A 27,400-nucleotide genomic window follows, 5' to 3' on the forward strand; every position below is an offset into this window, starting at 1 on the left:
ACAGTAGGGCATAGAAAAGTCCACTCCCATCACTTGCCTTGGCAGAGGAGGGAGCCTGATCCCTCATTAGAATGTGGCTTTCGAGAAACTCAAGGAGGACAAGACACTAGTAGATGCTGGGAGCTCACAGAGGCAGCTCGGGATGAGGGAGACGCGATAAATCCCCACGGATAGACATTTCACGTATAATCTGTGTGAGCTGAAGGATCAAACGATGCCTCTGAAATCCCTCAAGGAATGCAGACCCAAAAAACCAGCCAGGTGAGTGAAACAAAAGACCAGAGATACCACACAGTACAAAATAGTAATTATTTATATTTTCAAAAAGAAAAAAATTAACATTTGGAAGTTCTCCCCTGCAGGAAAGGGGTGACTTGGAAGGAACAGGACTGGCTCCTCTGCAGGTGGCAAGTCAGGTACAAACAGCTGAGCAATCTGGGCTGGGGTTTTTGTCACACAGCATTATAATAAAATTTCCTTTTCTTTTCTCTTCTTTTTATTGTTTTCGTTTGTGTTTTATTTTTTTAGAAAAGGGGGGAGGGAGGAGAAATAAAATCAGAGAAAAATGCCAAAAAACATTTTCCACAATATCTAAAAACAGAGAACCATAGTTCTTGTCAAGACAGCATGAATTCTGGATGAATTATTTTTTCCAGTTTTCAACACCAATAAAGATTTTTTTGCAAAAGCCACCACATCAGAACACGCATCTTCCAGCTCAAATAACCTCCTTCCCCTCTTGCCTTCACTTGTCATTTTTCATAAAAGGATAAAAGGATGTATTCTGTTCTGGCAAACAATAAGTGCTAACAACAAGAGAGCTCTTCTGATACTTGTGTGGTGGTGAGGAGTTGTCGCAAATATCCAAGTTTTAGCACAGCTGGATGGACTAAAATTTCTCTCAACATAAATACTACTGGAATCCACAAACTGATTTTTGAGAAATTCTGCAAAAATCCTTTCTTCTTTCCTTTTCTGTTCCCTTCTCTTAAAACTAAATGTCCTTTTTTTTTTCTTTTTTTTTTCTGTTTTGCTCCAGGCACCTGACGATCGGTTCTGCTCAGTCAGATGCAGACAGGTTTCTCCGAAGTACCACCGCTGGGATGTCCTCAGGGCCGGCGCCTAAGCTGAATCCCCACAGTACCAAACTCGGCCAGGCCAGAGGGAACACAGTGACGCAGCAACAGGGTTTTCATTAGGTTGAGCAGCCCCAGGTCCCGGGCCCTTCCCTCCCCCCACTTCCCCCAAGTTTATTTAGTGCTGTTTTAAAAGTCTGGGGGCCACGATGCCGTCTTTTGCCCCCACAACAGAGTCAAAGCTCCACAGATTGCGCTGTCTACCTGGTGGTCAGTGGCAGCAGCAGTGGCTGCCGCTGCAGGAAAAGAAACGGAGTCTTACGACAGGCGGGCTCTTAGGACTGCTTCAGGCGCTTGCGTGGGGGCCCCAGGAAAGGGCACTGTGCTGAAGCCAGGGAGCGGTATGCCTCAGCCACCAAGTGGGGGTGTGACACCACCATTGACTTCCACCCGGAGGTCTCCAAGACATCTGAAGCATGACTAGGAGAAACGTGGAGAGACGGATTACCAAAGGCGCACGAGAGGGAGGGAGTCAACAGCCCCCGGGGCAGTCCAACCTCCCAGAGTTCACTGCAGAGGGTGCCATTGCAAGAACCTTCAGGCAGCCCTGAATATACACAGAGTCTGTCTGACAACGTGCAGATAGGTGACCAGGTTGGGGCGGCTGCAGCTCTGAAAATCTGCATTTTGAGCCCTGATACTCTCAAATACAAAAGGTGAAACGTTCCTCAGCCCCTTCTCTACATCGTCAATGCTCTTTATATCCACTGGTGACGCTAATACAGGGAAAGAGCGAGAGCTCTCCTGGTCGGGCAGCTCTGAGCTCCCATCTGGCTTTGCCATTATTCTGGTCCCTGACCACAGAGCAGATCATAGCCTGGGGCCTAGTCAATCAAAAAGGAGGGGGTCATAACCACACATCTAAAGAGCACCAAGCAAGCGTCCAGCACGGAGCAGGCTGTCACTAGAAGGAACATTTAGATGTCCCTTCCCACCCACCTTTGCCGTAATTGGTAAACTCCTTCGAAGCAACCTTACATCGAGGAAGCTGATTCCTGTTTGGGGGTCATTTTCTGTGTTGAGTAATGTTCACCCATCAACCCGGCAACCTTTTAGACCTGCCTCAGCCCAGAACTGCTGCTGTGAGGGCTTTTTAAGGCCTGCTTCTCCCCCTTTGGATTTTCCCCAACTTTTGTTCTCCAACAGGCAAGGGAGTAGAACATGTCCCGCTGAGAATTACTGCAGAAGGTAATACGGCCAGGTCTTTCGTCATTCAGGATGAAGGCACAGATCCACTGGAATGAACACTTCCTTTCCCAAACAGTATTTAACAGCCTCGACTACTGGTTATCCCTTCTCTTTTCCCCACTCCACAATCAGCTGTTAGATACGTTCTACTAACCCACGCAGAACACACCTCTGTCCTCCCAGAGATCTACATGTCCTCTACTAAGCCCAGGAGGGGGAAGGAAAGGTGCTGCCACTCGGGGCACACAGCTTTTCCAGGCCAGCTGCTTATCATGCCATTGTTTCCCCTCACCGCGAGGAAGGAAAACACCTCGCTCACCAATCGGATTAGCCCCACAAGACAGAGCAAAACCATCTTCCACCCTGCCAAGCTGAAGGGAAAGATGAAAACCCTCTACTTACTACTACAAGGGGCTAATGAAGCCACTCGCCTGCTTTACTCACTAATTCAAAGTCTTTCTCCTTTCTCTAGCCAGCCCAACTCTCCTGAAAGAACAGCTTTTAAGATGCCGACTCACTAGTTGATGAAATCCACCGCCTGAGTTTTCAGCTGATCGGCGCTGTGGAGGTCAGCCAGGATGAGGATCTCTGCGGCGTTCTCCACGGAGAGGTTACTGCAGAGGGCGTCCTCACACATGACCTTCAAGCGCTCCAGGGCGTACTGTAAGACACAAGCACGGCTGTGGTCAGGGCGGCAGCGCGTCTGGGCGGCCGCCACCGAAGCTGTGCTCCTCAGCGGGGCCCCACGGAACTGGACTCCCGAGCCAGACTGCACAGAGCGTGGCCAGGCTACTGAACTACGGCAGCGAGTGATACGGCCCAGGCACGCCCCAAGGCTGAAAGGAAGACCGCGAAAGTACCGAGCGTGGCTGCCATTTAAGTTCTCAAGTCTACCGACTAGAAAAATGGCCATTAGGGAGTACACCCACACCCTCAAGTTCACCTGCCCCAGGAGGGACTCACGTGTTTCTTGGACCACCACCACCTACCCTCCCCTACAATGAGGCGTAAGCCTGCTTCAAGCCAACGGGACATTACTTTTTACATTTCTGCTATCCTTTCAAGTCACAGCCAAACTAGTGTGAAGCACAGTCCTTTCTACTTAAGCGATGTCACCAGCCCGGCAGGTCTCCCAACTGGCCCATTGGGCTATGAAAAGGAGCCCCGTGGGGACTGTCACCAGCATCTCTGCCACTAGCTGGTCCTGAATGAGAGTCAACCAAAGGCGTTCTTTTAAAGAGAAAGGGATAAATGGAGTCCTCTTTATTGGGGTTGAGGTTAAGATTCTCAGGGTAGGAACAAAGCAGCAGAGACCCTGGATCCGGTTTTGGTCTAAAAACTTCCTATTTTCCAAGGGTATAAATGTTCTGGAAATGAAGGTCCAGGTTAACACTGGGTTCCTCTGATCTAGTTGATTTGTTTTGATGCCACTGTACTATGTGCTCTCGGTTATGAACTTACGAAGGAACTTCAGGAGTGAGGAAGAGGAAGGGATAAAAGGAGGCACAGAATAAAACATCACTGATCAGTTCATAGGAGAGCGGTTTGCTTTAAGGGTATCCACAGCGTCCATATCGGTCCCATCTTGAGGACCTCAGAACTCAATGACACAATAACTCCTTCAGGCTGAATCATGGCAATCAAACCAAGACAATTTTATTTTTATGAATTCTGGGTGAGGAGGCATATCTGTTGGCACTGTGATCTCCTGCAGCAAAAAGAGAGTTTTATTGGTTTTGGTGCAGCTTTAATTTTTTACATTTGAGTAACTGGAAAACAGTTTCCATGGAAAACAGGAATGACACTACACAAGCAAGAAATTAGGTTGCTGTTTTTGTTTTAAAAGGCTGGAAAAGGTTGAGTAAATGTTCAGTCTTTATACAGTGCTGCACAGAACATTCCTCTTATCCTTTCTCGATACATTCTTTTAAAAGGACTTTTACTGTGAATAGTTCTGATCCCTACTGCATAATTAGACAAAAGTAGCCATTCTTGTCCCTTGGGGGACAAAGTTTTTTTCTTAATTATGCTTCTGAAAAACCTGCCTAATGGCTGTACTTACCCAGGAGATTGAAATTGTGTCTCCCAGGCCTGGCCGACGTGTTTTGTTTTGTTTTTGGTCTAATTACACGTGTCCCCCGGAGACTGGAAAAGCTCAGAAGAAGCTGTTTCAGCCTCTTGGGTAAATTCTAGATGTTTAGATCCTTCCATGAAAGATTTCTTATTCTGTTTTCCTGAAGCTCACAATGAGGTGTAAAGGTAAAAATGTTTTCAAATAAGCTTGGAGCAAAGACTGTCTGACAGGAAATTCTGAATGGGATTTGAAAATGCACCCTACACTTACTTCTCATTCATACATTTAAAGCACTGCTGTGATTCGACTACTTTATCTTTTAAAACTGTAAGTTAACACACTGTACTGAAAATACCATCCACAGAATGTCAATTAGGCTGATCCCCATGCTCTGTGTACTTATGGGGGTTCCCCAGTAGGTTCTCTGGCTGAGGAACAGGAATGAAAACCCAGGAATGACACAGACGTCAAACCCTGGGTCTGAAAATATATACTGCTGAGCCTCAGTATTTCTGTCTGAAAAGTGGGCTTTTTGATACTACTCATCCTTACAGGAGCTAGAAGATGAGGGGGATAAATACCTGGGGTGTATAAACTTCACTGCACATCAGAAGGCAGGTGAGACAGGATCATTATAAAGGCATGTTTATAAAACACTGTGGCTTCTACCTCTCCAGAGCTCACAGCATATATTTTCATACTGCCTCCACTGAAAGCAAGATCTCTGTGGTCAGAGCGGAGCCAGACTGGGAGGGTAGGGAATGCTCACATTGCCTAACTGGATTCATAAAATCTTGAAAGGATACGGCTACTATTCAATCCTTTCAAACCTAATCAATGAGGGTTTACGGGCCTCATCCTCTACAAACACTCCCAAAAGCTGATCAATAAAGATAAAGCTCCACTGTCGAAACATGCACTTCCTCTGTTCTCAAGGTGCAAAGAAAGGTGGAAGGAGACTCCTCCTCTGGGGAAATCCTGGGAAGGCTCTCGCGCCCTCGGGTCTGAGCCAGCTCTGCCCCCAGATGGGCGCCGCAGTGTCACGGCAGGAAGAGGAGCATCACTTCCCGCCGGGAACGGTCTTTCTCCCGGGGTCTACTACTGGCCACGTATAAGCTCTTTTAAGAAAAACTCTGCAGGAAAAAGTACCACCCAACCCCCCAGCTTGTGCTTCCTCAGACCACAGGGCCTTGGAGGACAGGTTACCGAGCTCTTTGTGACACACCTACATAATGAAAGTCAGTTTACCGAGATGTGTTTTGGGGGACACTAATCCCCAGCGGTGATTCTTGAGGAAAAGGATTTCAGGGTTGACTAAGTTAGAGAAATGTGGTCTATCATATTCTTTTAGAAAACTCATTGTGCACATTAACATACTAAAAAGATTCTGAGAAATCTTGCAGTTAAGACAGCAACACACCAGAACCCCAATTTGACTTGTTTAATCTCAGTGTTTCATTAACATTTTCCCCCAGACTTTTGGGAATCGCTGGCCTACTGTTGTTGGTCCTTACCCTAGTTCCTTGATTCTAAGAGCCGTACTTTAATTTTCACACTTAAACACTTCTCAAACTGAAACGTGTCCTGACTGACGTGCGCACTCACTGCAGTCGTATTTCTTTTTTCCCAAAGTGCTACTGATCATCTTGTAATTCCGAGTGCGGTATATTTCAACAGCTACTTAGGTAAAAGTTGAAAATGCTAACCACAACACTGGGTAAAAGATTATTCTTACTTACAAAGTTTAAATAAAAGTTCATGAACTCAAGGGGAGGTGGGTGGGGGAAGGGTGAAACAGGTGCTGGAGATCAAGGAGCGCACCTGTCCCACGATGAGCCGCAGGATGCATGGGATTGCTCAGCACTATATTGTACACGTGAAACTAATATGACACTGTATGTTAACTAACTGGAATTAAAAGAAAAACGAAAAAAAAAATAAAATAAAATCCCTCACTATTTAGAAAGAAAAAGTTGATGAACTCAAGAACACTTTGTAAATTATAAAGCCCAAAGTTAGTATTATCTGAACCTTTACTATCACTGTGCTTACGTGTGAGATGGGGAAGAGAAGAGAGGTACACATCAAACTTACCCTTCTTTTCTATAATCAGGGGACCCATATAAGTTACTTCATTCAACACAGGACACTTTGGAAAATAAAAAGGGTGCTATCAATAATTGTAATCCAGGATTGTCCTGGCCACACTGATACACGCTCATCTTACCTACTATGTAACACAGAGGCCTAGTCATGAAACTCAAGAGGTCACAAACACTCCTCCTCTTGTGATTCCTTTTCTAGTCTTATCTCACCTTGTCAGCAGCTGCCAACAAATCATCAGCCATTTTGTCGAGGTTCGGAGCCTTCCCCGTGTAAATGAAGCACATCATTTCCTTAAAAACTTCAGGCTCCACATCATTGATTTCAACCCGATTCTATGCCAGAAAAACTGAAAATGAGAAACATTCCAACAGAACAAAATCCCTAAACAATTTTCATGGTTTTAAGCTCTGGTGAGAGAAAGGCTTGTATCGTCTAAAAGCTAACATGAATGGGAACTCTCTCTTTGCCTTATTTCATTAGAACAGCCTCCTCTCCCATCATATGCACCACCTTTATCTTCTCAAATACAAGAGCAAGACAACTGTAGCTTTGATTTTTTGTTGTTTCTTTGCCTGAGGAGAAACACATGTCTAAGACCCTCACCCAAGACTGATGTTCTGCCTGGGATAGAGTGAGTCTGCTTTACCTAGAATGCTTCCGGACCACCTCTCCCTGCTCTCAGAAAGTGTCTGTTCAGAGAACGGTACTCCATTTTAATAACACGACTGGAAAAATAAATCTGGTGTCAAATTGGGAAATCATCTGGATCCAGTCACCTAGCTAAAAAGACGCTTTTTTTTTTTTTTTTTTTTTTTTTGACAGAGAGACAGCCAGCGGGAGAGGGAACACAAGCAGGGGGAGTGGGAGAGGGAGAAGCAGGCTCCCAGCGGAGGAGCCCGATGTGGGGCTCGATCCCGGAACGCCGGGACCACGCCCTGAGCCGAAGGCAGACGCCCAACGACTGCGCTACCCAGGCGCCCCTAAAAAGACGTATCTTCATTCTGTCACATACCTTTTTGCTCTCCTCCATTTCATGTTCAAACATGGCACTAAAAACTGGAGAACGAGCTACAAAGTGAAAGGGAAACAGAGACAGATAAGGTTATCACACTGAAACCTCTTGGCTCCTCTGTTATGAAGAGGAGACCCCTTTCTTTCCTGTCCCATCGCTACAGGAACAGGTCTTAGCCTCAAATTATATCGGAATAGTAAAATTCCTCTCTTCTTACATTACACCAAGAAGTGACTACTACTACAGAGGGGGAAAAAGAAATCAGTACTTTCAAAATAATTTCTCATTAGCTCCATTCCAACCATTCACATTTGAACGAAATGACTCAAATGACCTATGCTGGATGACAACGATCTCCTCTGGGTGGATCTGGGGGTTCAAATGGAAGATCTTTCATGGTCTAAGCAGGGTGTCCTAATACCCAGATTTTTGCCTAGAACAAGGACACCAACTTTCTCCACTTCTAGGCACTGACCACACGGCAAGGAGGCCAAGCAGGGCTCAAGGGCACCCATTAAACAGATGAAGTGCGTGCTTGTGTATGGCAGGTGGTCTGTTCCTTCAAGCCATGCATTCACAACAGCGATGATAATACCTCAAAGAGGCAAAAAAATCTAAGGTATGACAACCATCTGTGGTCCTTCACAGCTCAACCCTTCCTGACAAAATCTTAATCCTTAGTGTTTAATGTCTCCCGTTAGGAATATTTTGATTTTTTTTTCCCCTTGGGGGAGTGGGGATAATGAAAAAAGGTTGAGAAACGGTGTTCTAAGCCATGCCCATCATGGTCTAACGAATACGGAAAAATAAGTCAACTTAATTTCAACCATGAAAGTAATAAAAGGCCTAAAAAATCCTCAGATTTTATCACATTGTCCAATAAATCAGAGGTTTTGATGAAGGTGGAGACTACCAAATTTCCACCCGAGGAGCACTGATGGAATATATAGTAGGACTCTGAGCTAACAGGTAACCTGAACATTGGCCTATAGTTTATGTCAGAAAAGATTAATTTTGGATCTGTCATTTTCTAATCACATTATCTTGGGCAAATCACTTAACCCTCTGAGACTCAATATTTTAATCTATTCCAAAGGGACATTACTTCTCACTGCTCTTATTTCAGAAGGCTTATCAGTTATAAGGTACTAAAATAAATACATCACAGAAGTTAAGACTAAAAAGGCTGTTGGCTTTTAATACAAAGGGAAGGGTCCAAAGCAGCGGTGTGCTCAGAGGGTCTTCAGCGGCTGGACACAATGTGCTGCTATGAAAATAAATAAAACCACCTGGGGGAAATAAGTAGGGGAAAAGAGAACTGAGGCAGACCCTTAGGGACACCAGTGTTGACAGGGACATGTGAAGAAGAGGGAGGCCACACACCAGAAGCAGCCAGAGCACCAGGAGAAAACCAGGAGAAAGAAGTCAAATTATATATGAACTAAGGAATCCCTCAAATTTAGGAATTAGCGGGTCACAGAACTTTGGAAAACTGCTTTCGTGGCATGGAGGTGAACTGAGGATAAGTGGGAGGAAAGAAGTGGAGACAGTAAATGTGCTAACTCAAGAAACTTAGCTCTATTTAAAGAGAAAGGGAGAGAGAGGGAGAGAGACAGAGGCAGAGAAAATGAATATGAATGAATGAATAACTAGAGGGAGACGGCTGAGCCAGTTTCTAGGCTGAGGGTAAACAGGCAATCGGAGAAAGAGAGATGGTGGAGATACCAGACAACAAGGGTATTACTGGCAAAGTAAAGCTTCTGAGAAGGCGGCATGCGGTACGAAACAGAAGCCGAAGAGACAGCCTGCTCTGGACACGAGGAAGAACACCTCCTCCACGGAGAAAGCAGGAAAAATGCACGTAAGGCGACAGGCAAGAGCGGAGGGAGAAGGGCCTCAATTTTCTCTCAGAAGAAGTAGCAAGCAACTCTTTTAGGAGTCGGGAGATTAAAGCAGACTGGTAAACAGCCTGGAGTACCTGTTGTTAAGGAACAAGAAAGGGAGCTAACTACGTATCTGTAGAAGAGTTCTTGGCAGGGCCAAGAGCCTAGCTGAGCGTGGAGACACTAACCTAAGAGGAGATGACTTCCTCTGGCAATAGACAGTAACACCTAGTTGAGAGCAGGAACAGGAAGACGGTTAGACTGAGCCAGACTGAGGTTCTGCCAGGTGTGTATTTTAGAATGGTAGAGCTGAGAGTCTTGGTAAGAAATTTGTTGCCTGAAAGTTCACGCAATTTCCCCTTATGTCTTACGGTCTGAACAGAAGTTTGTGGCTGACTTCTACGCCTTCGTGGGAGGTAAAGTCAGTCCTGCCTCATCAGCTCCTGCCCTTTGTCAGTCTTTCTGGTCTTAAGGACAACAGCCTATTGTTAGAGCAAGACCTAATCCTCCATGTCACTACCAAATGCTCATTCTTCTAGTGTGTCTGTACTGAAGGAAGGGCTAACGCTCCAGGAGGGGGACTTAGCTAGATGGTGGTTTAGTCCCAAGTCCAGAATCTTCTCCACTACATCCTAAGTCCCTGTCTAAGGGATAATACCTTTTCTTAACCAGTGTTTTGACATCTACCCTCTACGTGCAAAGGCATTCAATACACATCATCATCTACTGCTTGACAATGGTGCCTAAGTCCCCTAGAGAGAGGAGAAACAAAAACACTTTTACGGAGAGTAGGCTTTTTGCTTATGACAACTAATGCCCCCACCATAAAAAAAATATATTTAGTTGCAGGTTTTCTGGTACCAGTTCAAAGAGCTGATGTTATTCAAAAGGTGATTACGCAGCCACTGTTTTTCCTTATTTCACCAAAACTAAAGCTTCCCGTGATTAAAGACCAACCTGCCAAGATAGCTTTGTGAGCCTGGAACTCCTGGCCAGCAACGCACAGACAGCAGTCCGTGAACCGGGAGTTCTCCCACAGTCCTCCCAGCTCATCGGCCAGCCGGCACTCAGGGACCTTCACCATATTCATGGTGTTCTGGCCGGAAATGTTGACGGAATCTTGCACCACGCTCACCTATGAAAGACAAGGAAACACAGTCCAAAGGTTTTGTTACCAAGAGTTTTCTTCCCAGCAGGAGAAGAGATGACTTTTACCTCAATGCTGTAGTACATTCGGATACAAATGTTAGTCATGTTCTCTTGAAACCACCTCCACACATCAAGGCTTTATCCTGTGGATCAAGTAATTTCCAATCTGCCGCAATCATACTTATCCTACACCATCCTAGGATGGGAGGCAAAAGCCCCACAAATCTCCTCCTCCTCGAAATGCTAATAAACTCTGCCTCCCCTGCCTTGAAAACCTGGGCAAAACGGCGGGGGGAGGGGGGGAGACGGGGGGGAGACAGGGACACTGACCTAAATCAACACACATTAAACCTCAAGTATTTACCAGAATTATTCTGCCTTAAGCAAAAGGTTAAACAGGAAGAATTCCAGTGTAGGGCGCCTGGGTGGCTCGGTCGGTTAAGCGGCTGCCTTCGGCTCAAAGTCATGATCGCAGGGTCCTGGGATCGAGTCCCGCATCGGGATCCCTGATCAGTGGGGAGTCTGCTTCTCCCTCTACCCTTCCCCCCTGCTCGTGATCTCTCTCTCACTCTCTCTTTCTCAAATAAATAAATAAAATCTTTAAAACAAAGAATTCCCATGGAAACTACCATTTAAAACTCTCTAAAAGAAAAAAATCTCTGATAAGCCTAAGAACACTTCACTTATTTTAGTTAGGTCTGGAACATGAAAATAAAATGCAGCTTTTCTTGGGCCTGGTAAATAAATAGCACTTCCCCAGAGATGTTAGTCTCATGAACAGAACTGGGCTTGGAAGATCTTCCCAGCAGTGGTAACCGGGTAGATATACCACACCACTGACACCCTTCCTCAGTCCTTTGTGACAGTGACCTACAAGAGGGCTGGCTCCAGCCCGATGTGCACTTACAGCTCTGGAAGAGAGTGACAACAACAAAGTTGCAGAGGGATCCAACTTGCCACTATGACTTCAACGGCGGCATGCTTTAACTAGTTGAACTAACTGTTCGGCCTAGATAAAAACCAAGGTAACGTCTAGATGGGTCAGTGAAACTCAGATCGATTTGTTAGCATGCCAGGTACAAGGACGTGTAAATCATACAGCATTCTAAAATAAATGGAAGCTACCGAACTGAAGTGTAAGACCCAGCAGACCAGTGTTGTGCCTAACAACACCGCTGTGCCTCACCCCGTCCGTTACGTGAGGCTAGAAATGGCGACAGCAAAGCAGGATTCACACACCTTGAGAACCAGCTCTTCACTCTTGCCATATTGCTACAAATTAGATGAGAAAGACAGCTTAGGAATGTCCTAAATGACCCAAATTTCTCTCAACCTTCAAGATGCAAGTCATCTCTTAAATGCAGTCATAAACCCAGAAACGAAACTAATGCCCCGGCATCCAAAGGACCCGGAGTCTCTTTTGTGAAGGAGTGAGATGTTTACTATCAGGTCAAGAAATGTATTCATTTGTTTCAAACTAACCGTTATGATCTTGAGCAATGAAGCAGCCAAGTTAATCAATTATGAATGTACTTAACATTAGTAGCACATTTATCAGAGCCAGATTATAACATTATTTTAATAGCTCGGGACCCAGCACAAACTACCCCACAGAGATTTTCTCATGTCCTGTGTAGATCTCTAATTTGGTCTAGCCACTTTCTCATACTAACACCAAAAGTAGAAGTTTCCTGTTTCCAGTTATAGCCTCAAAATACTGATTTAAAAAAAAAAAAAAAAAAGGAAAAGGAAAAGGAAAAGGAAAAGACCAATTAAATCCAACTTCCTCACAGGGAAAGGCAGGAATCTCTTGGGATGGCCAATGGAGGGAATGGAGAATGCTTTTGGCACTGGATTCCTAAGCTTAAGTGAAAACAGGTTGATAGGAGCCCAAAGTCATTAACACTTGATGGCAATTTATTAGATGGGGTAAAATGACCCGGCAAGAACTAAGGTGAATGTCAACTATGGTTACCGGTGGACCCTCTGCTGGTTAGATGCGTGCTTGGTAATGAGCGGGGTCCAAAGCCTGTGATTCGTCTCACTGGGGCAATTCCTCTCTCCAGACACAGACAGGAACATAGCAGGAAGGAGAATGTACCTTTACTGTCTGAGCCAGACTTGTTCTGTAGATATATGGATGCCTGGAGTCTCCAGAGCGCTGAATGTCTGGCACCTCTTACCAACATTAAATACGCTTAATTAAAAATAAATTTTAAATGGCATTCACAAATGAGTCTTCAGAGCCCAAACTTTTAACTTAGGAAGGGATTGTTTTCCTCTGCAAATGATGATGCTAAAATGAGACCATTTTGAGAAAAACTAAAGATTTTTTTTAATGCCTATAAAGTTGACTATGGAGACTCATTCAGAATTGCAGCTGTGAAGATGACGTGACTGTGACATTTATGTTGTCTTATAAAGGACTACATGAAAATGTCTCAGGAAGGCTGTATAACCCTCTACATTTCAAGTCGTAAACGGGCCTCACTTTTAAAGTCAATTCCTTTTCTTAAAAAAGAAAATTTCATAAAAGACTAAAGATGGTGCCAATTCATGTACATTTTATCTAAACATAAAAAGTCAAAGTAAGACCAATGGAAATATATTTTTTAACTTCTAGATAATTAAAACAATCAAGGAAAAAATAGACTCTGCGTACAGATGGCTTATAGCAGCAGCATTACGTCTAATCAAAAGACTGGCCACAATCTAAACGTCCACCACCAACAGAACGAATAAACAAACTGTTGTATATTCACACAACACACTACCACATAGCACTAAAAATGAAAGCACTATAGTTACACCCACCATTGTATAATTGTATAAAACGTATAAATACATTTTAGATGTATAATGTAAAAAAAGCAATGTGACCTACACAACCTACATACACTCTGACACCATTTTTATACAGCACAAAAACAAGCAAACCTAAACCAGTACGTTGTTCGGGCATACAAATAACAAACAAGGGAATGGTAGCATATAGCATACAGTTTCAAACAGCTGTTCATTATCACCCTGTGAGTGGGGGGGACACAGGCCGAAGGGAGAGCGAAGAAGCATATACAGGTTAGTTCCAAGTTCCTGGTGATGCTGTTGGGCTGGGTGCTAGGTCTACTACAGCATGTTTATAACCTAAAGAACATTTCATATTAAAATCACCATTTTCGGAGGTCAAGACCACTCAAATACTGTTGTTATCACATTATTCAACTAATATATCCAAATAATCCATTAATAAAATGATTTAAAAAAAGAAGAAAGGAAGAAACCCATGTATTTAAAATCTGGGAAACATACATACTCCCAGGCTATGAAATGATATTCTGTTTGAGAAGAAACGGGATACTTTAAGAGTCAACTAGTGTCTACACGGTTCATATCTGGTATTTCATACTTCATACGGTATTTCGTATTTTAACTTTAACTGCAATATCACAAACGGACGCTGGAATCTTCCACCTCTCGAAGGTACGTACAGCGAAGGTAGAAGATCTGCACCTTTATTGTTAGGAGCTATTTGTTTTCAACATAAACAGGGAAGGGGCAAGAGAAGCTAAAACATTTCATGCAGATTTCTGTGAACTGAACTATTAAAGAGAAAATTTAAAGTGTACAGCCTTCCTGATTCTTTCATTACCAAAGTAAATACTGTTACGAGAACTCGGTAGAGCCCCGTGCTTCCTTGGGTGACTGGCATTCAGCCCCACCCAGCGTTGCGCAGCCCACTAGAGTGGAAAATGCAGAGCTGACGTGGCCTGACACTAATTTGCTGTACAATGTTAGGAAAAATTACCTGACCTCCCTAGGCGCTGCTTCTCTCAGGAACGTGAAATGAAGATAACAGAACTAATCCAGCTCAAAGGACTGTGATATGAGACAATTCAGGGAATGCTTTGAAAATGCTTCCAAATATGTTAACTAAGCCATATCAACTTGGACGAATTGGCACATTTCCTAACGGACAAAAACATCACTGAGAATTGGAGGTGAACCCAGTGTGGCGCATTTTGAACAAGACCACCCACTCAGCATTCGGACAGTATGCCATCTAATTTCACTTAAATGCTCATTAACAGTAATACACGGAAATAAAGCCCAACACAAACATGTGATTCTCAGTCTTTCACCTTAGGATTCCTTCCTGTGGCCTCTAGGAACAGCCAAAAGAATCCACAGAACAACTGTTCTTTTTTATCAAGATGCAATAAACTTGTTTATAAATAATCCATAGGAAGACAGGCTGGAAGTGCCCAGGCCAGAGGCTGAGTGAGGGACAGAGCAGTGGACTCATAACCTAAATTTGTATGTGGACATCAACTTCATAAAAGCCTCTAAAAAAAAAAAAAATACTAGCTAAAAACCAATAGTATACAAAATATAAATATGAACTAAAATAGCTGTTTATAAATAATCCACGGACAGAAGGGAGCAACAGGTCAAAAGGACAGAATGTACAGCAAAGAATGATCTAGATCTGAAAAGCACTAAGAACTTAGATGAGCTGCAGACATTTTTAAAACCCACACATCCAACACCCCCCCCCACGCAACCGTCTTGCAATGCTGAATGCTACTAAGTCCACAGAGAGCCCTGGAACAGAAACGAGTCTCACTAGGCACAAGCCCAAGTATGAGAAGCAACACTCAGCACCTGTGGCCAACAGAGAAGTGTGAGAGGAACAGATGGCACACCTGGTTCGATGGTAAGAAACCGATGGCATCAGCAGAACTCAGCAGACGCTTCCCTGTTCAACATCTCCTCATTTCCAAAGTGTCATCTCACTTCCCTTCTAAGTCAGTAAGACAAATCTAAACTTAACTACAGGATTTCTCCTCAGAGAATTTCATATGGGGAAGCGAAGGGAGAGAGTTTCATATGAGGAAGCGAAGCCCTGGACTTAGCCACAGGATGAGAGACTGCCAAGTGAGGGCAGGCCAATCGGTTTCCAAATCAAGAATGTCAGTACAGGAGCTGGAGCAGCTGGAATGGATCTGGGGAGATGGGGTGGAAGGGGGATCACGGGAGAAAAGGCCGGACCCACTGTGGACTGGAAGATGCGACAATAAAGGTGTACACTTTGCCTAAAGCAACAGAGGCAATATTTAGAGGAGATTTCTCTTCCTTGAGAACAGTTCAAAGACTGGCTTTCATTTCCAACATTAGAATTTTCCATTATTTTAAAATCTTTCTGAAATACAGGTCTCTAAGGTAGGTGAAGACGAAACTGATGGTCTTAAGCTTTCACCGAACCTCACATAAAACCGACTAATTGTTCTCACTTCTTCACCTGGGCAACTAAGTACGATCTGTAACTAGCAGGACTTACACGAAATTCCAAACTCAAGTTCACAGACAAAAACAACTGCAACATTTTAACGTATTTATAGAAATACTCTAGTATTTCCTTTTTTTACTTCACAACAAAAAAAGAAGAGGAGGTAGCTATTATGCAACTATTTTATGTACTCAGTGTAGTACTTTAATAAGTACTAGATACTCCACATCCAGACTTGTCTAACCCCCAGCAACGACTCTGCAGAAATATTCAATGAGCTGTGACTGGGGAGAGAAGCCGGCTACTGCTGGCCAGGCCTCTTCCTCGAAAGGGCAAGATCCCTAAGGGACACCCTTCCCTGCTGCACAGGTGGCGGTAAACCTTTGGAACTGTCATTAACTCACAGCGTGAGCCCGTTATTTGGCAGAACACACCGATAGTTGGGGAACTTGCTCGCACCCTCCCCATGAACACACAGTGGTCACTCTCCAGCGGTGCTGCTCAGGAAGGCTCTTAACCATACGAAGTATAGGGAACACAAAGATCCCACTGCACTGGACGTTTTATTCATTCACTACGCTGTGAGCTTATGAGTATTTGGAAATATACCGATAAGGGCATTAAGTGACTGATGAGATATATACACCCATTAAAGAAACCACTTTCCAACTCACGCTCACTTTGGGAATATTTTAAGGCTTCTCCTGTAAACCCAGACAGGCTCTTAGACCACCGGTGAGAGAAAGACTCTCCTGGCTGACGACAGACAACCCTCCTAGCTAACCACGAGTTAGAGAGCTTTACCTACCCTTCATTCTAGAAAAAATGGTTCTCGCCATCATTTCACAACAACTCCAGCAAGACAAACCGGATATACCCAACTCCTGATAAAAGTCATCTAGCAGAGCAGAAAAGGAAAGTGATCTGGGGTCAAACACAAGTGGACCTCACACTTCAGAAGTCAGAAAGTTTAAGGGATAAATCCACATATCGAGCTGCTAGCCGTTCTCCTCAGCCTGCAGGGCCAGTCTACCCACATGCTACCTGAAGACACCCCGAATGAAAAAGCCAGAATCCTGACCCAAGCAAGTCAAAAATCGCTCATCCCGAGAGAGTGCACAATCTCTGTTTTCAAGAACAGCAACAAGCAGAAAGCTGCAAGTGCCCAACAAGCCTGAAATCACGACACAGTTTTCATCACAGAAACCGCATTCGTGCAGCACCACTCCACTTGGGGACTTTTCTCTCTTCCATCCCTGACACGATGTAATTAAGTCTACTGATACCCGTCAGGTCTGGGAATTGCTAGTCTCACCTTGGGGTAAAGGACTCACCTCACAGAAGAGGGTAAGCTTGTCATCAGGGAGAAGCCCGTTAGCCTCATCCAAGAGAAAATCTCTACGGATGAATTTTTTGAATCCCCAGTCTTTGCCTTGCACAAACCTATATGCCCGTTGACTCTCTGGAGTGAAAAAAAAAGTCATATTTAGATTGACTCAAAAAACAAAACAAAACAAAACAAAACAAAAAACCAGATCAAATCCATAACTTCTCTGCGTATGAAGTTGCTTGATGTGAAAATAAGGAGTCAAATGAAGACGAGAACATTTACCCATAGCTTTGGTTTCTTCTCCCTTGGCATTCAGGATGGAGAATTTGAATTTTGCCCGAACTTCACTCTTTGGACAGCTGACCAGTAACAGGTAAAGTGACAGGTAATCTTTGCTTTCTTCATCTAGCCCTTTTGGGTTTACTCGCAAACACCTGCCCAAAACAGGGGGAAAAAATAGGTTGGAAGCATCCACGTTTATAGGCTTTGTGAAGTGACAGGAGAAACAGAACAACTACTTGTCAAGAGAGGAAGATGTTAAGAAAACCAATCCAGGCCCCATAGCAGGAGATTCAGACTCAGCAGAATGACTACTTGGGAACCACTTTTTGAGAGCAACGTGAGTACCTTTTAAAGAGTAAACAACAAAAGTAAAGGGGCATTCTAGAATCTGACAACACATCCCTTACATCTCTCTTTCTTCATAATCTCCTAAATCCCTCTTTTCTCCCCCTAAAATATTTTAAAATTGAGCCTACTTCCACTCTGTTCTAATCGTCAATCTCAGGAAGGCAGCCCTTTCTTTTGTCAGGACTATAATGAAACCATGAAAAACAAAATATTGGGGGCACATGGGTGGCTCAGTTGGTTAAGTGCCTGACTTTTGATTTCAGCTCAGGTCATGATCTCAGGGTTGTGAGATTGAGCCCTGCATCAGGCTCTGCACTGGGCATGGAGCCTGCTTAAGATTCTCCCTCTCCGGGGTGCCTGGGTGGCACAGCGGTTAAGCGTCTGCCTTCGGCTCAGGGCGTGATCTCGGCTTTATGGGATCGAGCCCCACATCAGGCTCTTCTGCTATGAGCCTGCTTCTTCCTCTCCCACTCCCCCTGCTTGTGTTCCCTCTCTCGCTGGCTGTCTCTATCTCTGTCAAATAAATAAATAAATAAAATCTTTAAAAAAAAAAAAAAAAAGATTCTCCCTCTCCCTCTTCCCCACTAAAAAAGTGTCACTGAGCCCTTTAATATCACCTTGGGAGAGGAAAAAATATTCCAGAGAAATATGCAAATAGTACATAATCTTTTACAGATATTTTATCAATCTGGCAATAATATCCTAAGATTGAAATAAAGAAGGCAGTATGGAGGAAGCACAGACAAAAGTAAACTCCCATTACACAGGGTAGAGTTCCAAGCTAGGCTTCCAAATCAAGTCAGAGATGACAATCTGTTGCCAATGAATCAAAACAAATTTCAGACAGATTTAATAGGTTCAACTGAGTTAAGTTGTAAATGTCATTAGTTGAACTGCATGTGGTTCACACTACTTCTACCACATATAATACATAGGCCATATGTATCCTTAGGCCTTGCCAGTGTTACGGCACCTCTCTCCAACAGGTGGCCCAATCCAGTGCTCTCCGGGGAGTGCATATGCAGTGCACATTGTGCTCAAGATGTGAATTTAAATACAACGCCTAAGTGGGGTGCCTGGGTGGCTCAGCCAGTTAAGAGTCTGACTCTTGATTTCAGCTCAGGTCATGATCTCAGGGTCAGGAGATCGAGCCCCACGCTGGGCTCTGTGCTGGGCATGGAGCCTGCTTAAGATTCTCTCTCTCCCACTCCCTCTGCCGGCCCCTCCACTGTGCTCGATCATGCTCTTCTCTCTTAAATAAATGAACACAACACCTAAGAATAAAGCATTCTCTCAGCGCCTAGTAATACACTGCTTAATGGACACAGCCAACAAATACTAAAGGGAAGGAGAGTGGTTTAACTCTTCAGTAGGTTATCAGAGATCAAAACTGGGTGGCTGATACACATGTGTTCTGGTCTTGGCAGCAAACATATGGTTGTATCCTTAACTGCCAACTTCTCTTCAAGGGGATACATGGTTTGGATGGGACTGAGCCCCACTCTCAGATCATATTCCCCTTGCTGTAGAGATTGATGGAGGAAACCCAAACCTAAACCAGTCAGTGCATGTAGGACATATTCTTGGCCACAGAGTTAATTCAGAGAAAGTTCAAAGACATCTGTTGGATGGTAGTGGGTTATACCCATTGCTACTGCCAGTCATCCTTTAACCACAAGGAAAACTAGACTTGAGATGTCCAACAGTGTGGAGAATAGACAGATGGGGTCCTTAATCTCACCACCGGGCTGCTGGATCAAACTACCTTCAAAACCATCCTATACCCTGGGAATTCCAGTTACATCAGCAAATAAATCTCCTTTATTGTTTAAAAGCAGGCAATTTAAAAGTTGAGATTTTTATGCTAAAATCTAAATTTCTTGCTTTTCTTAAAAAATCAGCAAATATGACAATGGTCAGCCCTTATTTACACAAAGCTATAGACGGCTGGAGCTGAGCAGCCCATGTATGAATATCATTTATAACACCGGCCCTCTTTACTCATTTATATTACCCTACAACCATTTGAGTTTGCTGATCCCTGACATGCTCACTGAATTAATTCAACAAATATACAGTGAGGGGCGCCTGGGTGGCTCAGTCGGTTAAGTGGTCGACTCTTGATTTTGGCTCAGGTCATGATCTTGGGGTCCTGGGATCGAGACCTGTGTCAGGCTCTGTGCTCAGTGAGGCATCTGCTTGAGGATTCTCCCTCTCCCTCCGTTCATGCTCTCTTTCTCTCTCTCAAATAAAGAAATCTTTAAAACTATTTTTTACAATGAACACCTATCGTGCGCCAGCCACTGTTCTAGGCACTGGGGAATACATGCAGAACAAAACAGAGTCTCTGTGTGCCTTCAAGGATCTTATGTTCTAGTCAGGTTCTGTCATAAAACCAAGCAAAACAGGCAACTTTTAGAAAAATTCTTACAGCTAGATATAGTCTTCCTCACCATTTCAGTTTATCATTGGCTCCTGATGAAAAGGTTGAACTTTTAATGACTTCACCCATTTCCTCCCGGCAAAAGCTAAAGTTATTGATGGTCCACATGTAGGAGAATTTCACTACCTTGATCTGTTGACAGAAAACCAAGAAGCGATTAAATAGGAAGTGGGCAACCCTGAAAAACAGGCTGCAGATCAAATAATCATTTTTCCTCCTCCCTCTGTTTGCATGAGTCCCATAGGAAGATAGCCCTGTCTGGCCAGCATGGAGGCTCAGCTTTTTCTGTCCCTCACCCACATTTTGAGAAATCTCACAGTGACCAACTGCTTTCATAACATTTCTTCACTTCTGAGAAACACAGGGTGGAAAGTGAGAAAAACATGGACAGGGGTGGGCAAGCAGATAATAAAGCTGTCCCTAAAACAAGCCTCTGCTCAGAGTGGCACTTGACAATTGAGATGCTGATGCCACTGCCTGGGGCTGCAAATCTCAAACCCGGTTTCCTGTGAGTTGCCCAAAGAGGAACACATTTCCATCGAGGTGGCTATAAGTGGATCTAGTTTCAAATATCACCCCGCTTTCAACCTCCAGTGAAAACCACCGGCCTAGTACATTCAGATGCCATGTGAAAACCAAGGAATGGAAAGCTGTCAAGTACTTTGGGTGTATCTGCTCTTTGACACTTATGTCCTAGAGAAAGCAGGAAACCTAATGAAGAAAAGAAATCTTATTCTTTTCATTCACCAAAATCCTTCCAAGATACACAATTTACAGGGCGAAAACATGAACTTACCTGTGTGTAGCACCAGCTCTCAGCTACGGGGCCACTCGACATTTCTGCCGGAGGTGGAGGACTTGGAACCCTTGACATCGCCAGTTTGAAGGTTAAACAAGATCTCCACAGTCAGGGGACAAAGATTTCTCTTCTCTCTTCACCCTGGTTGACCCAAGAAGCATGAGGATTTTATTAGATTAATGGTATACTATCCGATTTCCGTTTGACCTTGCAGACTGGAAACTGTGTCTCCTGCCTGGAATGCTCTACCTTACCATTCAAATGGCTCCTTAGCATTCAATGCTAACCTCAGAGAAGACCACCTAATCGAAAGCAGCCTCCTAGTCACAAGTCTATCACCCTATTTCCATCCTCTGCCCAATTCCTAATATTATCTTACCAAATGAATCTCCTCAAAGGGCATATAAAGTACATCCATGAAAAGGCTGCCAAAGAGGAGACAGCACCGTGAACACCAGATACAACTCTGCCACTGGCTCCTTTCTCTGGGGGCACAAATACTCCACTCCTAAAAGAAAATGACCTTGTTACCTCTCCACTACTGTCTCATCTCCTCCTACACTTCGGTGCAAACATTCGCCCCTTTCTTAGATGTGTTCCTTCCTCTGTAGCATTAGAGATCTCCTCGCTTACATACTCCATCACTATCCAATTTTCCAGATTCTTCTTGCTCTGTTTTCTGATCATTCCTCAATCTCTCTTATTGGATTCTCCTTCTCCATTGTCATTCCCTTGTTTGAATTTTCCATCATTTTCTCGATCTATATTAAACTCTTTCATTTTATCCACCCCCAGTGTCAAAGTGTCAAAGTTTTGCCTTTACACAAATGACTCCTAAATCTCTGTGACCTGTCTCATAAGCCTCAGACCACCTTCAAATAACTGCTGCACATCTCAACAGGGTGTCCCAGCAGCAAATCAAATCCAAGTCCAACTTCTCCCCTCCAAGGCCCTCCGAAACACAAGCCATTCAAACCACTGGTGAATCTGGTTACAATTTTTAAGTACCATAAACAAAGCCAAAAAACAAACCGGAAAAAAAAAAAAAAAAAAAAGAGCTTGCAATGCATGATGAAGGGGTAATTTATGAATTGGTATGTAAGCTTTCTACAAAATTCATAAGAAAAAGGCCAACTACCCTGGAAAAATATTGCTCACAAAAAACGAAATAAAATAGTTCTTAAAGTTTTACACCTTTCAGACCAGCAAGAAAAAAAATCATCCATACCACATATGGGAACATGGGAACTGTCCTACACTGCTGGTGAGACTGTAAACTAGGATGTATATTTTGGACAGGAACTTCCTGTATACAGTATATTGACTATACATGCACACTAAGACTTAGTAATTCTACTTTAACTGTATACGCGGTAGTGTAGGGGTTTCCTAAACTTCAGCATGCATCCAAATCACCTGCTGGCCACCGTCCCCCAAATTTCTGATTCAGAGGTTTAAGCTAGGCCCACATATCTGCATTTCTAACAAGTTCCCAAGTGATCTTGATATGCAGGTCCTGGCACCACATTTTAAGAACCACTGCCCTAGAGAAACCCTGCACGTGGGCAGAAGACGATACTGAGAAGGCCGTTCAGTGTGGCACTGCTCATTACAGTGAAAAACTAGAAATAAACCAAAAATCCATTAGGAGGGAAATAGAAAACTAAATTGGGTTATTTCCATATAATGGAAAACTATATTTCAGGATTTTAAATTAATGAACTAGATCTGCAGCACCATGGAGATGAGATCAAACACAATGCTAATGAAAAAAAGCAAGTTTTGGAATATCAAATGCTGTACCTTATTCTATGCAAATTTAAGATTTATATATTATTTACAGATCTGATATATGCATTCAGTAGAAGTAAAAAAACAAAACAAAACAAAAAAACACACTGACAAGCTATGCATCAGATTCACAATGGGAGAGCACGGGAGAAGAACGAGGTCAGGACAAGGACGTAAGACATCTCAAGTTGCTCTCTCCTGTTTCTTTTCAAATGAGGATGATTTGAAGCAAATATGGAAATACATATGTCTGTTAGTTTGGGATGATAGCCACTTGAGTATATACCATTTTTTCCTACTGTGCTGCTTTATTTTAAAAAGTATATTGTATTGTAAGAAGAGTGTAAGGATGTATTCCATTACATCAAACACTGGTTTATAATATCCAAGGGAGAATTTTCTGAACACCTGGTTTGTTTTCAGCTGTGCACAGACAATACGAATATAACTGATCAGGTTGCCCTCTTTGTCTGGCTACTAGGAAGCCATGAGACATATCTGTAAGCCATCTCTTGAAACTCTAGGATCACACGCTCATTCTATAATACCTTTATTATTTTCTTTTTTCAATTTTTATTCATTTATTTTAGAGAGAGAGAGCAGGGGGAGGAGCAGAAGGGAGGGATAAGCAGACTCCCTGCTGAGGGCAGACCGGATGCAGGGCTTGACCCAAAGACCCTGAGATCGTGACCCAGCCGAAATCAAAAGTCGGATGCTTAACTGACTGAGCCACCCAGACACCCCAGCTTTATTACTTTCTTAACACTGTTACTCACTTTGCTATAATTCCCTCAACCGTTTACTCTTTTATATGTTGAGTACTTCTGAAAACTGCCTCAAATCCCTTGTAGAAAGAGGTATAAATGAACAACAACAACAAAATCACTCAACTCACACACATTCACTGGCCACTTAAGTAATAAGCATGGAAGGGGATTAATAAGACACAGTTGTATCCCCACAGAGTAACACCATTGGTATTACCAGAGTCCCCACTGGTTTTAAACACTGTCCCACAGACATTTACAACTAAAGCATCCCAGGTAATCACAGATGGAAGTTAACAGTTCTATACACATGACATGCTATTTCACTTAAGCTAGCAAACTAAGCAATGCAGTGGCACTTGGGCTCCCTGGTTTGTGCAATTCATGATTCCATGATACACTCAAGAACCAAATGCTGCATTTGATCACCTGTGATCAAGGTGTGCTTCCATTTGATGGAAAACACATTCTCAGGAACTGTTTGTCTAGTAATGAATTAAATGCACCTTAGGCAGTTTTACAAATCCCAGTTACCATTACTGCCGGTAGGAGCCAGAATGAAATTTCAAAATTCCCACTTAAAACTATCTTGTGGGCAGACTGGAGATGAGGATGTGAATTTTACACATTAGTTAAGAGCATAAAATTTGGCTCTGGAGGTGTGCGGTGCAGCTCTACACTGAGGGATCATAAAATACTAACTTAAGTTTATTTTGAAGTTTTAAAAAATACTTCAAATTTATCTAGCAATTAATAATTTAAGGATTCTCTAAGCCTAAGAAAAAGACAAGTTTAAAAAACAGTTTATTTTAATGGCTTAATTGTTGTTACTGAACCATGGTCCATTATTACAACCAAAAAAAAAAAAAAATACTACTTTGGTCTTCGCCATTTTTTTCTATCTTTTTTTGCTTCACATTTATTTTGTAGCCAAGTCTTTTGGTTTTTCTTTTCTTTTTTAATAATATCACCTTTATTCCAATTTTAAAGAAATGTCTAACCCAGCAGTTAGTAGCACTGGAAGATGAACCTTAGACTCTGAGGAGCTCTAACCACACAACCGGCTGAGAGGGAAATTGACTAGGATAGCCCAAGTCTAATTAATTTCACTCATAGCAGGTACCATGGGCAAAGTGTTCATCACCAAAGCAGCCTAGGGTTACATGAACTCTCTAGCACTTCATGCCAACTGCTGCAGGTGCCCAGCAGAAAAACAATTTCAGAAAAGAGGTGGTCTACTTGAGGGTCATGGTTTGAGAACCTTCGTAGGAGACAACAAGCAACCAAAACACAGTATCCCTGGCTTCAAAAAAGTTAGGACAAGACCATCCAAGTTGTCTAGTGAGAAATTTCTTTTCCAAAGCTTAGCAAATTTCCCAGTATGCTGACAACTGAGGCTGAACATGTCTATTATACACCACCATTTATTTTCCTGTTTACTCTATTAAATCCTGACCCATGAGGTGACACCTCTTCTGAGTCACACCAAAAAATGTACTTTAAAATATCTGTCAACTGTAATACTGCTCAAATTCCAATGAAGGTAGTATCAAATTAGCAACCAATAGCAATCACTAACAGAATGCATCTTAGTGGGTATGAGGAGTCCATAAAGTTGCTAATTAGTTTTGCCAAGAGACTCCAGTCAATCAATATAGCATGATTTCCAACTACACATTAAACTCTGGAGAGTAGAGAGAAATAAAAAAATATGTTACTGTTGTCATGATGCACATGCGTGGTACTTTCAATCACACCTGTACAGCGCACTTCTTTTCTGCCTTCTTTTGCACCTCTGAACACTTCTGTTGCCTTCAGTAGACTTGAAGCTCTTTAAAAGGAACTTGCAACTCTTCTTCTTTGTGTCCCCTTATCACCTAGCACAGCCTGCCTAAAACAAGGCATTCAGCAAAAATACTTTGATGACGGAAACACTTATCCAGTTGCATTCTAGTTCATTAACTTTTCTTTTTTTTTTTTATAAGATTTTATTTATTTATTCAACAGAGATAGAGACAGCCAGCGAGAGAGGGAACACAAGCAGGGGGAGTGGGAGAGGAAGAAGCAGGCTCCTAGAGGAGGAGCCTGATGTGGGGCTCGATCCCAGAACTCCAGGATCACGCCCTGAGCCGAAGGCAGACGCTTAACCGCTGTGCCACCCAGGCGCCCCTAGTTCATTAACTTTTCTGCTCGTCCCCTCACATATCTCTAGAGGAGTCCTTTGAACAGCGCTGAGTAGATTAGATTTGCAATGTACGGAGAAGCATTAATTTGTTCTTTTGGATGAGTTACACACAAAGCCAAAAACTCCTAGCCTGGCACTCGCAAGTATCAGCCCTGGTAAAACTAAGGTTCTCATCCAGTACCAAGGGTATCTTCGTTCTACAAGGGGAAAGAAATCGCATAGAATTTCCCTCATTTTAAAAACACGAATCAGTAATTTGAACTAAACTCTTACGTAATCAGGATTCTTTGAGTACAGAAGTTGAATTCCCTATACAATGGAGGGAAATGTCCCAACAGTTTAACCTGCAGTATATGCACAGCTAGGCTAGAACACTCTCCGGAATGTGTTACAAAGACAGCTTCTGCAGTTCTTTTTTATCTTTCTTTTAGTTCCTATAAGCATTCCTCCATCTTCAATCTAATCCAGTCATCCAGAGAATTAAAAAAAAAAAAAAAAAAAGGATATCAACAACCAACACAGGCATATCTCATACGTGATATCTGTAAGTTAGCCATACAGATCCACTGGTCTTAAAGTTACAGGAATTAAAAAAAAAACCTACAGGAGTATGACTGAGGAGATATGACACTGAACCATGAAATTGTTTTGTAAGCCAAAACTAGTCAGACATCGGCAATTTCACGTGGTTCAACATAATACACAAACATGCACAAGCTAGACGGCTGGGAACACAGCTTCTTAAAAGAATGGTTTATTAGGGACTTTTTATAAGCCTATTACTTTTTTTTTCTTTTGGTTTAAAGCCTTGTACAGTTTCCAAGTAAGGAAAAATCCCAATAACGATTTAAACCTGAGAGACGTTGCATTTTCCCAAACAGAAGTTGCCAAAAAGATTGTTGACAAAAAACGAACAAAAGAAAACCCCACGAAACTATGGGAAGACTTGGATATATTCATTTTTGAGAAACTGATGTGACCTCAAAGTAATGTTTGTATTTCTCCTGTTACAGCATCCTCAATAATACACAACGTGTGAGGTAATAACTTCTTTCTCATTACCCTAAGGATAGATTATTACAGGTCATACTGACTTCCTCTGTTGCAAGGTTTGAATGACTTTTGAAAATTTGTCATAGGTAAACTTATTGTGATTCAATCTAGTCTAACAAAATACTAAATGTACCTTTTTTTTTTTTTTTTTAATTTACAGACACTTCTTAAAATGAAACTAAGGGCAATCAAGAGAGACCTCAATAAGCGAAGGAAAGACTGGGGTTTCTCTTATATCCCTTATCAGGTTCATGCTTTATAAAATTTACAAGTTAAAGATGACTGCTTTTGTCTTTATTGAGATATAAATGACATACCACACTATATTTGTTTTTGTTTTTTTCATTCTTTAACAAAAGGATTTCGTATTAAAGGAATCTAAAGATCAAGAGGAAAAAGTCAACAGCCTAATGGAAATATGGGTGAAGAACAGCCCATGGTTTGCAGAAATGTAAATACCAGTGGCTCTGAAATACATGAAAACATCTTCAACTCTCATTCATAATAAGATAAATGCAAATTAAACCACACACTGATTCACCCAGTGAATTGGCAAAGATCAAAATG

The 27,400-nt window shown here is 42.8% G+C and overlaps 1 protein-coding gene across 2 annotated transcripts in view; it reads right to left on the reverse strand.

Annotated features, from left to right (window-relative positions):
* Positions 1-295: 295 nt before the first annotated feature.
* SPOP (speckle type BTB/POZ protein) overlaps positions 296-27,400 on the reverse strand; it is a 63,427-nt gene continuing 36,322 nt past the window's right edge. For both annotated transcript variants that reach the window (XM_026513110.4, XM_026513111.4), the window contains 9 exons: positions 21,035-21,178; positions 20,249-20,370; positions 17,448-17,599; positions 17,170-17,297; positions 10,357-10,534; positions 7,517-7,572; positions 6,714-6,836; positions 2,843-2,985; positions 296-1,556 (listed from right to left, as the gene is read on the reverse strand). In XM_026513110.4, coding sequence (XP_026368895.1) covers positions 1,412-1,556; positions 2,843-2,985; positions 6,714-6,836; positions 7,517-7,572; positions 10,357-10,534; positions 17,170-17,297; positions 17,448-17,599; positions 20,249-20,370; positions 21,035-21,112 — 1,125 coding nt within the window. In that variant the 5' untranslated portion in view covers positions 21,113-21,178 and the 3' untranslated portion in view covers positions 296-1,411. The remainder of the gene's footprint in view (positions 1,557-2,842; positions 2,986-6,713; positions 6,837-7,516; positions 7,573-10,356; positions 10,535-17,169; positions 17,298-17,447; positions 17,600-20,248; positions 20,371-21,034; positions 21,179-27,400) is intronic.

The sequence above is a fragment of the Ursus arctos genome, unplaced genomic scaffold (genome assembly GCF_023065955.2).
Source record: "Ursus arctos isolate Adak ecotype North America unplaced genomic scaffold, UrsArc2.0 scaffold_24, whole genome shotgun sequence".
Taxonomy (NCBI): domain Eukaryota; kingdom Metazoa; phylum Chordata; class Mammalia; order Carnivora; family Ursidae; genus Ursus; species Ursus arctos.